Raw genomic sequence first — 12,116 nt, forward strand, 5'->3', positions numbered from 1 at the left:
TTGAGAGTTGTGTGCTCCCTCATCATATATTTCGTCTTCCATCCCATCACGTGGACAGACAATAGTCGAGTGAGTGGAGTATGGAGTCCAAGCTTTGGTGACATTTTCCATTGTTCTCATACCTCAGACAATACCACCCACACGGTATATATCAGACAGCTCGACGGGGTCGAAGATTAAGTAAATCCCTTGCGCCACGCGCCAAAGGCTAGACCGCGCTCGTCACCGAGGCCTCGATTCGACGAACCCCACCGCACGCCAAGAAGAGAGAGCCACGCCAGACGACTAGGCTGGCCAGCTACCTTTTGCGCTTCTTATCCTTACCAGCCGCGCTCGGGGAAGCCAGGCCAGCAATAGCTGACGCGGGAGCAATCGGCGCCGCAGGCAGCAGCATAGCTGCGGTGGTCGCACCGGTCATAACCGCGGCGGTCGGCGCCGTCGCCGGAGGGGGCATATCCTCCCTCTTGATGGGCACACCCATGTGACGACCATACCGGCCCTTGCGACCGTTGCCCTCATCTTCCGAGATGCACTGATCGGCGGGGATACCGGCATCGCGGCAGCGACCACAAGGACGCTGTCTGTCGCAGCCTTTCTTGCTCTTGCGGCAGCGCTGGCAGCGGGGCTTGGTCGAGAGGTCGGGGGTCTCTTCCTCGCCAAGGGGCAGAGGGAAGGCGGCGTTGGAGTTGATGGACTGCTTGCGGGATGCGGGGAGCGAGGCCGGAGACATGGGGCCGACAGCAGCGGGCGCCTTCTTGAGCTTGGGCTTCGCAGTCTTGGTAGTCTTGGCCTTGTTGGCAGGCATCGACCTGGCCCTACCCGTACCGTTGAGGCCGGTAGCCTTAGGCTTCTTCACGACCGAGGGCGGCAACGAGTCGTCGACATCAGAGTCGTCGGCCTCATCACCGCTCGCCTCGGCATGGAAGGTGCCGTCTGTGTTGTTGAAAATCTTCTTGTGATTGCCCATAGCGTCGAGCTTCTGCCTCTGACCGGCATGCATGTCCTCGGGGGCAAGACTCTCAGCGTCGCTCGTAGCGCCAGTAGAAGAGGCGTCGGCCCGACCGCTGAAACCGTCGTCGACAGTCGATGCGGATGCGCGTCCGTGATTGGACATCTCACCCAGGCGCATCAGCTGTATGGCGACGTCCTTATCCTCCTCAGACATACAGCTTCCGACAGTGGGTTCCGGAGTGGGAACGAATTGCATACCCGGGCCCATGCCTTGGCCAGAGGGATACCCGAAGCTTCCGCGACTGCGGCGGCTATCAGTATTCGCTGGATTGTACGGTGCAGAGCCGGAGTACGAGGGGTTGTACGACTGCGGAGAGGTAAGCGGTGGTCTGGGCGTGCTGAACGGGTTCTGGCCTGTTTGGATGTAGGGAAGAGAGTGTCTGGCTTCAAACCGGCGAACAGGGGAAACGGATGGATTCGAGGTCACGGCAGGCATCTGAGGAGGGGCAAAGAGAGGCAGTTCCTGCAGAGCAAAGACAACTCTCGTCAGTACCCGAGCGATTTTCACGGATCTCAGCGATTCACTGTTGAATAGCTTACCGAGCTTTCAAACTTTGCGCGCTTGCGCCGACCACCCTCAACAATATTCTCGATAGTGATGTCGGCAGGAGGAAGCTGCTCCTTTCTCCCCGACGAGGATTTGGGCGCATTGTCGCCGCTGGTGTAGCCATTGGCGCTGTCGGCGTTGCCGTCCTCGTTCTGGGGACCACGGTTTTTCGAGGACCGCGAGCGGCCCTTCTTGCTGTTGCCGTTCGTCGAGTTCGTCTCAGCTGGCGTGCTGCGACGACCCCGCCCGCTGCCGTTGGGAGACGGGCTGCGCAATCGCGATGTGCGAGCCCGATCCGATTCTGACGGCTTGGAAAGCGGGTCAATGCCATACATGGGGCCCGACGTGGGGCTGTAGAGCTCAGGCTCGATGGGCTGGTCAATGATGCGAACAAAGACCATCATACCATCTGTGAAGTTCTCATATCGCGCGATGAGGATGTTACCTTTCTCATCTTCGAAACTGACACCCTTCGAGAAGCCAGGCCCCGAATAGATGCCATAGAAGTTTTTGACTGTGGTAATGATGGAGTCTGTTGAGTCATGGGGCCAGATGGAAACACGCAACGGTAAGCGCGCGCGATGCGTGTTGTCCTTGAAGACGAGGATGAACTGCACCGTTTTAGGCAGTGCTGGTGTGCGAGGGGAGATGCTCCCACTCTCTAGGCCGGGCACCGGGCCCACTCCGTTATGTGTTGCCGTGGACATGGTTGGCGGCAATACCTCGTTGGGGGTTACCAAGAGGCGTTTGATGTGTATTGTATGTGTTGTGGTGTTCGTTAGGCCGGGTAGGCCGCCGGCGTCGGCTCCGAAAGGGTGCCGCCGAGGGTTGGGAGATCTGGGCTCGTGGAGGCGAGCTCAGCTGATTGACTGGCCAACAGCGACCCTGCCAACACTTAACCCCGAGGTATTGAATGTGTGAAACGAGTAAACGAATGGCGTTGGTCACAGGCGTCGGAACGCCTGGCTCGTCGGCTTGCAGAGAGGGCGGCCAGATGGGTTGCGAGTACGCCGGGTATCGGGATCTTGGGAAGTCTGGACTGCGATTTTTTTTCCCACACGTTCTGTTCAAGAAGAAGGCTTGTGAGCACTCGAACAATCGAAATGGGATGGAGAAAAATGCGCAGCGGGTGTCTGACGAGGGCAAGCCTGGCGGTGCTGGGGGCTGGGACGAAAGCGGAGGTGGAGAGAGAGAGGAGGTGTGCTGGTGCTTGGTGCATGGTGTTTTGGTGCTGGTCAAGCGGCGGGCGACGACTCGACTCGACTCAACTCGATCGCAACGAGCCCATGGACAGAAGGACTCTGCGACGCTGGGAGCCTTGGGTCCGAGAACGACAAAGAGGGGGCGGCAGATGACCAGACGGCGTCGATCGCAAGTGGCAGCAGCATCGAAATGACTTACCAAATCGCTGAGGGGGGAGGGGGTTGGTAGCGTGTGGGTTGGGAACTGAATTCAATGCCGGGAGTTTGGGACGTTGCGCACACAAATCCGCAGCAGAAGTGGACGCAGAGGCGACCGCAGCGGACGCAGTAGTAGACGGAGACACTAGCTGGATACCCAGGCTGGGGGTTCGACGACAGAGAGCGACAGGGCCGCAGCTGGGGGCAGGACGGGAGAAATGGAGTGCAGGAGCGGCGGTAGACGAATGGAAATGGTAGAAGACGGGCGATGGAAGAGAGGAATGGCTTGTGGTTTGGGATTCGAAGTGGTTCGACGGGTCACCGGTCAGCTGGGTGCAATTCGGAGGTTGTGGGCGGAGAGAACGAGAGGAGTCTCAAGAAAAGTGCTTTTAAAAGGCAGATGCCGGTAATCGCACACCATCCATGCTTCAATCCATCTCAGCACTGTCTGTTGTGGACTGTCCACTGGCACTGTCTGCTGGGACTGTCCAGCACTGCTGCAGCACATCTGCCAGGTGCTGCTCGCTGAGTGCCCCATCTTCCCCCAGGCTTTGTGCAGAGTTACCTTACGAATGAGCACGAGATGGGCCCTCGCACTGTATCTAATGACTGTATCTACCTGCGACAGCCGGGTCTTCTACGACGTCGCGGCAACAATCAACGAGCCAGTAATGCTAAATTTTACATAGAATCGATTCTAAATTTTCCCCTCTATCTCCAGACTTGAAATGATGCTATTTATCCCTGGTTTTGTGCGTTGTCGTCGCCCCTCAGCTGGTCGCTTTGCGAAGCAGCGAGCATCTCGAGGCCAACGTGGAGGAGCTCGCACTGTCAGGCCAGCGCTTGCGACTCCACCCGGGCCACCGCCAGCACCGCCAGCAACACCAGCGCCAGACAATCTCGTCGTTGTGTCGGCCGTTGTGTGGCCGCCTCAGCATGTCCATTGAAGGCTGTCATAGGCTATCTCAGGTCTCAGATCTTACAGAGTTGTTGGTTGTCCACAATGGGCGGGTTTTGATGAGAAATAGGGTTGGTAAAGGGGGGGGGGGCGTAAAATTGTGGGCTGTAACGGCGTAATCCGTATCGAAAATGCCCTCGATTCCTCGACACGGCGCACACATGGATCCTGCGGCAATCTTGTCGCATTCCTCTCCAGATGATCTCGTCGGGTCGGCCGCCTGTTCCGGGTGGGTGTTCAGGTAACCGTTTCTTCCCTTATCTTACAAACCCTCGAACCCCTTCATTTGTGCGGCGATGGATGCAATAGATTCCCTGAGATAGTGGATCGCAAAGCAAAACCTGGGCAATGAGAAATGTACATGCAGCTTGGTTTTGCGGCGCACTTGGTCTGCCTCTCGCACGGAGAAGACTTGGGCATTCTTAGGATGGTCTCAAGGAGTTGACCAGTAGCTGCCAGTTTTTGTGCTTCCAGCGCTCCCATATACGAGAGACAGGTGTTTATAATCTCTGCTATCTGGCCCCGGAGCAAACTGCTTGTGCAAGCGCAGGCAACCCGAACCCATCACTGAGGTGTCGCAAACATTCCAAGTCCCTCTTGTCAAGCAGCGCTCCCGTCTAGATGAAATCGCCCGGGCCCAATGTGTGCTTTCATGTACGTTGGCATGGCCTGACGGCACATCAAGACTCGGCCGATCAGCTTTTGTTGCTTGTTTGTGTGTGCATGTACCGCAGTATGCTTCTAGACGGCCCCGCGCCGATGTTACGACGGACGCACATATTCGGGAGACACACACACATACAATAAACAAAAAAATCCCACCCCTCAAAGAGCTGGAAAGAGAGCCAGAGCCGCGAAACGGAAACTGTCCGGATGGGTCCTGCGGCAGGCGACAAGAAGGCAGTGGACGAGAATGCGCCAGCCAAGTCATTCGAAGTTCGCAGGTGGATTGTCGCGCCCAGGTCGGCTCTCGACCAACCAATGGCATTCCCAGGCTGCCATGCTAGCGAGGGCAAGGGGGGGTTGTAAGTTACCGTTTTGAGTACACTAGTGCCGCTGTGCCTAGTGGGCTTCTGGGCTGTTCTGGGTCTCGACGGTTCCTCTGGATGCAAGCTTCGCTGCCCAAAGCCTGGAGAGAACACACTCACATACGGGCAGTTGCAGCGTAGGAGGGGATACGGGAAGAATGGGCAAATGTGCTCGCCTAGATCGCTGGAGGAGATCGCTGGTGTGGGCGCCGTGTGTGAGCGATGCGCAAGTACGAATCGCTTTACAAGTTGAGTCAGAGCGCTGAGACGAAAGGCGACCGTCCATGGCGAAATCTCCCGTTAGAGAGTAGCCGATCGCGGGGTATCGAAGTTACGCATATGCAAATGACATGAAAAGCTGGGGAGTTCGAGGACTTGAGGTCAGCTCGGAGGGAAACACCGAGGCTGCTGCTTCTCAGTTGCCACTACAGCAGGGTTTTGAGGGCTAGTGGATGACAAGAAAACATTACGGGGTAGGGTCAGATCGCAATCATTTGTGGGATGAGACGTTGATTTGAAATGCATGAGTTGGCGAACCAAAGCACATGAGATTCAAAATTTCCGGCTCTCACCTGTCCAAGGAGATGTCTTTCAGGGAAAATCAAGGATAGAGAGTCTTCATAAGATCTTGCCGTCCACCTTGCTCCGTTCATCAAGCGCGGGACTGTCGGGAGCCGATTTGCGATCGCGGCTCGATGAGTCGCATTATCCACTTTCCACTCTTTGCGCAAAAGCCTGGAATCAGAGGAATTAATCGGTGGAACGCGGAGAGGGCGGAACGCCCGAAGCTCTTATGCTTGCCGTGGAACCTACGGCCTCAGGTCTCGATCCAACATGCGCGCTGTGCAGCACACCAGACAGACTAAAGACACCTTTGATTGTCCGTATACACCAACCTTTGATCACCAGCTAGATCTCCCAAGAAAGCAGGTAGGGCAGCAGAGGATGCATCAGTCATCAAAAAGCTGGGTGGCAGCCCGCCTAGACGGGCTGCCGTCCACTCCCGCATCCCTGCCGGTTTTTAAGTTACAGATCTGCAGCTCCCTTCGATCTCGTCGCCCCAGGCGGTCGCCCGTTGTCGCAAAGGAAGCGCATCCGTCCCGATCGAGTCTTGCGATGGCACTGTCGCCGCCGAGGGGCAACATCGACGTGGTTGCCTCTCTGTGCTCGCGACGGGCGCAATTTTGGGCCCTTGGGCTGGGCAGATCATCTGGTGTGGTGGGTTGGGGACAGCGCCCAGGCTTTCTGCCCCACTATAACCCAGACCCTGGCGATGATGGAAACATGCAGCAGCGCATCTGCGGCACCCGGCCCACGACTGTTGAGATGCTCTGCTCTGGACAGACAGACGCTGGACACCCCCCCGCCCGAAGGTTCGCCACTTGCGCTGCTGCCCTGGCTCTTATTCCATGAGAAAAGAGGGGGCGCTCGTACAGACAGTGGCTTTTTTGAGTATTTGCAAGGTAAAGAGTGAAATCGCACTACCCCTGCAGGAAGCCAGCAACAACACTGCAGCGCACATCTCTCTCGCAACTCTCGCAACCTCGTAACCTCGCACACATCTAGGAGGGTTTCGCAAATGGCGGCAGAGTGGGCCGCTGGGCACAGTGGAACCCCGCGTCAGTAGCAGCAGGACAGAAGTAAGCAGCATTGGCACTGCTCAGCAGCACAATCTCTTCCATTCATCCATGCTGCTACCCATCCACGAACTTCCAGGTATGTCTCGTCAAAAGGCACCACACTCTGGGTATTTAATAGCTGGAACAGGAACAGGCGGATCAACCGAAAGTTGGGGGAATGTAAAACCAAGCACTGGCGGCCAGGAATCGAGCAAAAGTGCCGTTCATGTTGCGTGTGTTGTGCTGTTGCGCCTGGCGCCCAATCATCCAATCGCACAAAACTGATTGACTGGCTGGCAGACGAACTTGCCGGCCCTATGTTTTCAGATTTCGATCATATCCGAGTAGTTCCAGCAGACCCGCAACAAAAATGGGCAGTGTTGGCCAAAACAGAAACCCTTCTTGTCTTTGTGCTCGGCAGTTTGAAGTCTCAGGCTCTGCGAAAACCCCGCAGCAGTCACTGGCACTGCTTGGGTCTGGCAGCACCGGGGATTCGGTGAAAGCAAGCCGGCACGAGAGAGCGACCGAGCCTGGCCAGAACACCAAAACAATGCGGTACCTCAACTCCCGTTGCGCGCGCGCTCTCACTGGTCAGTTTTTGCGGTTGTTGGCCATCCATCTTTGTGTGCGCGGGAGCAGGCGAAAGGGAGGGGGGGGGGGGCTTGGCCGCTTAGAACGCAGGCCAGTTCCCCTGGCTCCCCGTACAAATGACAGAGGAAGCGCTATCGGACGTCTTTCCCGGCCAAGCAATGCTAAGCATCCCGAGGAAAATCATCATCGGTGTTGTGTTTAATTGTCGGATACTAAGTTTGACCCGAAAACATGTCGCCGTCGTTGCAGAAATGGGGTCGCTGTGTGCAGGTCGTTTCTTCGCTGAGAGCCGATGGCAAAGTCACATGACTTCGTGTCAAACTTGGCATCGCTAGCGCGATGTGAGGCGCGTCAGTCGACCAATTGATGAAGTGAAATAAACAAGCCGCTAGACAGCCACAATGGCAGGGAGAATGGCAAAAGAAGATATTGTGCAGATGAAACTTTGATGCGCGGTTGCAAAGAATCTAATTTTGAGATTCACGAGTGCGATATTGACATTCTACGTGCAACTCCAGTCTTTGGTCGCTCTCCAGGAGGACGCGTCGGAGGGAAAAGGCCCCACTTGGCAGCTTTAATCGCTTTACGTCACTGGAGGGCGGTTGCCAGTGGTTGGTCCCGGCAACGACCAAGCAACCGTTTTTAGGGGTGGCACGGACCACCTCCCACGCCAAGCAGGAGCTTGTGTTTACCCTACGGGGCTGTCAATAAACAGAAGGAACAAAGCATCGCCAGTGCTGGACCCTCGAGGGGAAAAAAAAAAAAAATACTTGGGTTGTGACGCAGCCGGGCTGTTTTACTTTCCTGCCTTTTCTCTTTCCTCTCCAACAAGCCGAGGGTCCATTGGTGCAGGAATTGCCGGCTCAGTACAATAGGATTTCCTCTTTTTACGCGTCATCCCTTCCACATTCCTCATGTCTTGTTGGATCGAGGGCTAAAACCTCTGCGACGCGCTGCTTCCACTGCCCACTTCCGCCAAGTATCGACCTCCCTGTCTTGGAATCATAAGTCGCCGCCTTTTGCTCGACTCGAAGCTGCAACCTGCGTCTTGCGCTTTGCGTCGTTGACTTGCATTAGCGGTGACGGAGCCAACCATCCCCCGCGCGCCCCATCAAGATCCATAGATCTCTCTCTGCAGCCAGAGAAACCACTTCCAATCATCTCTCATATCGACGTCCGCGTCGTCCAGGACCCCGCCGATAATTCCCCACGCTGCCCTGACCAGCCCACGGTTAGCACAGCTTGAGGCCTTGAATCACATCGCGAATCTATTGTTCTTCGCGTACTACTCAGTACCAATAGCATCTTCAAGAGAGACCGGCATCATCTTTCTTCGCGTCAGCAGAATCACTCAACATCGCCTATTCTATCAGAATCCACTGGCCCCAGATGGATGCAAAGGTAAGTCGCCCTGCCGTGTCTTGATTGTTTGTCTGACGTTCTGCTTTTTTTTTTGGCTTTTTCTCCCTTCCACGCGCAAAACTGCGAGTATCGCGCTCGCCACGGCATTGCTCTTGGTCGTCGACAGTTCTCTACCTTATTTACCGTTACCGCGTGCCTTGCACAAGTGTGCATCTGCGCGGCTTCGCGTTTCCTTCCTGGCCTCTCGAATTTTCGACCGACCTTCTCCATAGATCAGTCCCAGCCAGGTTCGTGCTAACAGTTCATCGCACACTCAAGCCACAGCGCCCGTCGCGCGCCGCCTTATCTGCCATACAGGGCAACGAGAACATCATTCCTGCTTCTCACAAAACCGCTGGTAACTTAAAAAACAACAACAACAACTCCAACATGTCTGCCACCGGCGCCCTCAATGCGCCGCCCAAGCGCTCTGCTTTTGGCGATGTCAGCAACACGGCTAGAGGTCGTGCCTTGGATCCCAACAGCAAGGAGGCCGTCAAGACTCGTGTCAAGGCTGCTTCTGCCATGCTCGCCGCATGCGAGATCCGTCCAAACGGCAAGGAGAACAACGCAAGTACCAAGGCCGGTGCTTTTTCGAAGGGTAACCCAAACAAGCAGCTTCAGCCTGCTGCTCAGATCAAAGCCGCTCCCTGCAATAATGCTTTGACCCAGCAGAAGGCAGGCAATGGCCTTGCGCAGCCCCCGATTCGCAATGGCGTTACCAAGAAGATCACAGCTGTTTACAATGACCGCCAGGACAACAACAACAACAACAACAACAACAACAACAACAACAACAACAAGATGGGCGCCGATTCCGAGGTCCATCTCGCTGATGATCTTGCCATCGTGGTGGCCAAGCTGGCTAAGGGCCCGCGCCAGTTCAAGAGTCAGCCATCCCTTCGCAACGGGCAGTCGCAACAGCCTCTTCGTTTTGCTCAGAACAAGCTTGCCATGGAGCGCGAGATTTCCACTGGCGACGAGGAAGAGACCGGTGACATCGACGACAACGTGACCGAGGCAGCTTACGAGGACGCCGTCGAGCAGTTGGTCGAAGAGTGCCAGGTTGACGTCAGCCGTGCCAGTGCTCAGTCGGAGAACATGAAGAATCATTCCTACAATTACGATTACCATTCTACCCAGGCCGTCGAGAACTCTCGCCCTGCCAAGCTTCTCCCGGCACTTCCCATCACCGAGTCAGCGGATCGTTCCGAGGACAAGGAAAATCACAAGGGGCAGGGTTATCCGACTGTGCGCCCCTACCAGCCTCTTGGTGATAACACTACTCGCAATTGGAATGCCATCCTTGCCCCTATAGTAGATGCTCAAGCTCAGCGCGAGCTCGACCTAGCCAAGATGTACGTGATGCAGAACCAGACCGACGAGGAGATTGAGGAGGAGACCTGGGATGTCAGCATGGTTGCCGAGTATGGTGAAGAGATCTTTGACTACATGCGCGAGCTCGAGGTATGTCTCTATCCATCACAAGGCCTTTATCGTGCACTGGATACTAACTGACTCAGATCCGTCTCCTTCCCAACCCGAATTACATGGAAATCCAGACCGAGATCCAATGGCCCATGCGCTTCGTCCTCATGGACTGGATTGTCCATGTTCACCACCGTTTCTGTCTTCTCCCCGAGACTCTCTTCTTGACTGTCAACATCGTCGATCGTTTCCTCTCGGTTAAGGTTGTTTCGCTCGGCAAGCTCCAGCTCGTCGGCGCCGCGGCTCTCTTGATCGCAGCCAAGTATGAGGAAATCAACTGTCCGTCCGTTCAGGAGATTGTCTACATGGTTGATTCTGGTTACACTGTCGACGAGATCGTCAAGGCCGAGCGCTTCATGCTCAGCATGCTGCAGTTCGAGCTTGGCTGGCCTGGTCCCATGAGCTTCCTCCGCCGCATCAGCAAGGCGGATGACTACGAGCTCGAGACCCGTACCCTGGCCAAGTACTTCCTTGAGGTCACTGTCATGGACCACCGCTTCGTCAGCTGCCCTGCAAGCTACCTAGCGGCGGGCGCGCACTGCATCTCGCGCCTGTTTCTGGAGAAGGGCGGTTGGGTAAGTTCTCTTTGACATTGTTGTAAATTCTGTATCAGTGCTAACTTCGATCCAGACCCCGGCCCATGTCCACTACTCCGGCTACACGCTGTCCCAGCTGAAGCCACTCATCCAAGCCATGTACGAATGTTGTATCGATCCCCACAAGCACCACGATGCTGTCTACCAGAAGTATGCGACAGCCAAGTACAAGCACTGCTCGGCCTACGTCGCAGGCAAAATGGCCACCGGCATCACCTTCTCACAACTGTTTGCTGCCGCTACTCGTCCCAGCAACGGTCCTGTCGACGATACCCCCAAGTTGGGCTTGCCCCCGGCTATCACGTCGACTGTCAAGCCTATCCCTCTCCAGGGTTAGGCGGACACATCTTTGTCGACCTTTTTTTTTAAACATCGCCAGTCTCGCAAGGGCAGACAACATTTTTCGACCTTCGATGATGATGATGTATCGACTACTACGATTTCTACGGCCTAAAACGACCTCTCCTCCACCGAGAGAGACTTAATGGCTTGATGATGACTTGATGCGGTTGATGAATAACGGCATGTCTGCTCTAAACTACTGGCGCTGTTGGGCTGTCGTCCCTAACCTTTTTGCGTCGACTAGGACATGGGGACGACTATACAGCCCTTACGACTATTATGTGATGTTCTCTTGCGTTCTGCTCTGCTCTGCTTAGCAGCTACGCATCACGGCACGGCTCGGATGTTAACATTCTCATTCAGAGGCTCTCGTTGCCTGCTCACGGTTGCTCGACCCCGATCACTTTTCTTATGATACGCGCTCATTGCGCTTATGATTATCTTCTTCCGGCTTAGCATGCATCATCAGGCTTGCCTGGTCTCTTTCGTTCTGCTTACCTTTTCTGGGAGATCTCTCCTATTTTGGTGAGCTTCTTGGAGATCTTTTGGGTCTTGATGATAGCAGCTGGAGAGAAAGCATCGCGGGATCTTTTTTGTTTTCTGCTCTTCTACTATTGGGGTCTTCGAGACACGCTGTCTCGGTGATCATAACAAAAAGAAGTGATCAGCAACCATTGCAGCAGCAACAACCAGCCTGCTATGATCTTATAATGGGCCTTGCGGATCGATTTCCTTTGTCTTTTTTCATTTCCCTTTTCTTTCGGCTTTTCTTCTTTTCTTCCTCTTTCGTCTGCGGATTTCTGTTGCCTCACTATCTCATAGCTTTGCCAGACCTTTCTTTTCCTCTCTTCTCCTTTTTCTCTTGCCAAGCTGAAGAGCTGAAGCAATCACAACCCTACCAAAAAAGAAACAAAGAAAAAGAAAAATGAGTTGGAGGAAAGAAGTCAGGCGAAAAAAAACTTTTGTTTCGGCGAGGAGTAGCAAGGGAGCTGAGCTTCTCTTGCTTGTCTTCCTTACCGACCTCGGTGGGCTGGACTCTTGTTCTCAGTCTTAACCAACTTTTTGAGGTCAACTTGTGGGATCAGCCAGCTACATCACAGCGCTTGGTCCGAGGATTATGGACGAGAGGAAAAGA

General features: G+C 55.1%; 2 protein-coding genes across 2 annotated transcripts; one reads left to right on the plus strand and one right to left on the minus strand.

Annotated features, from left to right (window-relative positions):
- Positions 1-298: 298 nt before the first annotated feature.
- On the minus strand, positions 299-2,265 carry CTHT_0052970 (gal4-like Zn(II)2Cys6 binuclear cluster DNA-binding domain-containing protein; the record flags this gene model as incomplete). Its single annotated transcript, XM_006695572.1, has 2 exons — positions 299-1,474; positions 1,552-2,265. The coding sequence occupies 2 exons, from the start codon at positions 2,263-2,265 to the stop codon at positions 299-301; spliced, it is 1,890 nt and encodes a 629-aa protein (XP_006695635.1).
- A 6,680-nt stretch (positions 2,266-8,945) lies between these two features.
- Positions 8,946-10,976, plus strand: CTHT_0052980 (cyclin-dependent protein kinase regulator-like protein; the record flags this gene model as incomplete). Its single annotated transcript, XM_006695573.1, has 3 exons — positions 8,946-10,022; positions 10,079-10,618; positions 10,674-10,976. The coding sequence occupies 3 exons, from the start codon at positions 8,946-8,948 to the stop codon at positions 10,974-10,976; spliced, it is 1,920 nt and encodes a 639-aa protein (XP_006695636.1).
- Between the last annotated feature and the right edge of the window lie 1,140 nt (positions 10,977-12,116).

The sequence above is a fragment of the Thermochaetoides thermophila genome (genome assembly GCF_000221225.1).
Source record: "Thermochaetoides thermophila DSM 1495 unplaced genomic scaffold scf7180000011820, whole genome shotgun sequence".
Classification (NCBI taxonomy): domain Eukaryota; kingdom Fungi; phylum Ascomycota; class Sordariomycetes; order Sordariales; family Chaetomiaceae; genus Thermochaetoides; species Thermochaetoides thermophila.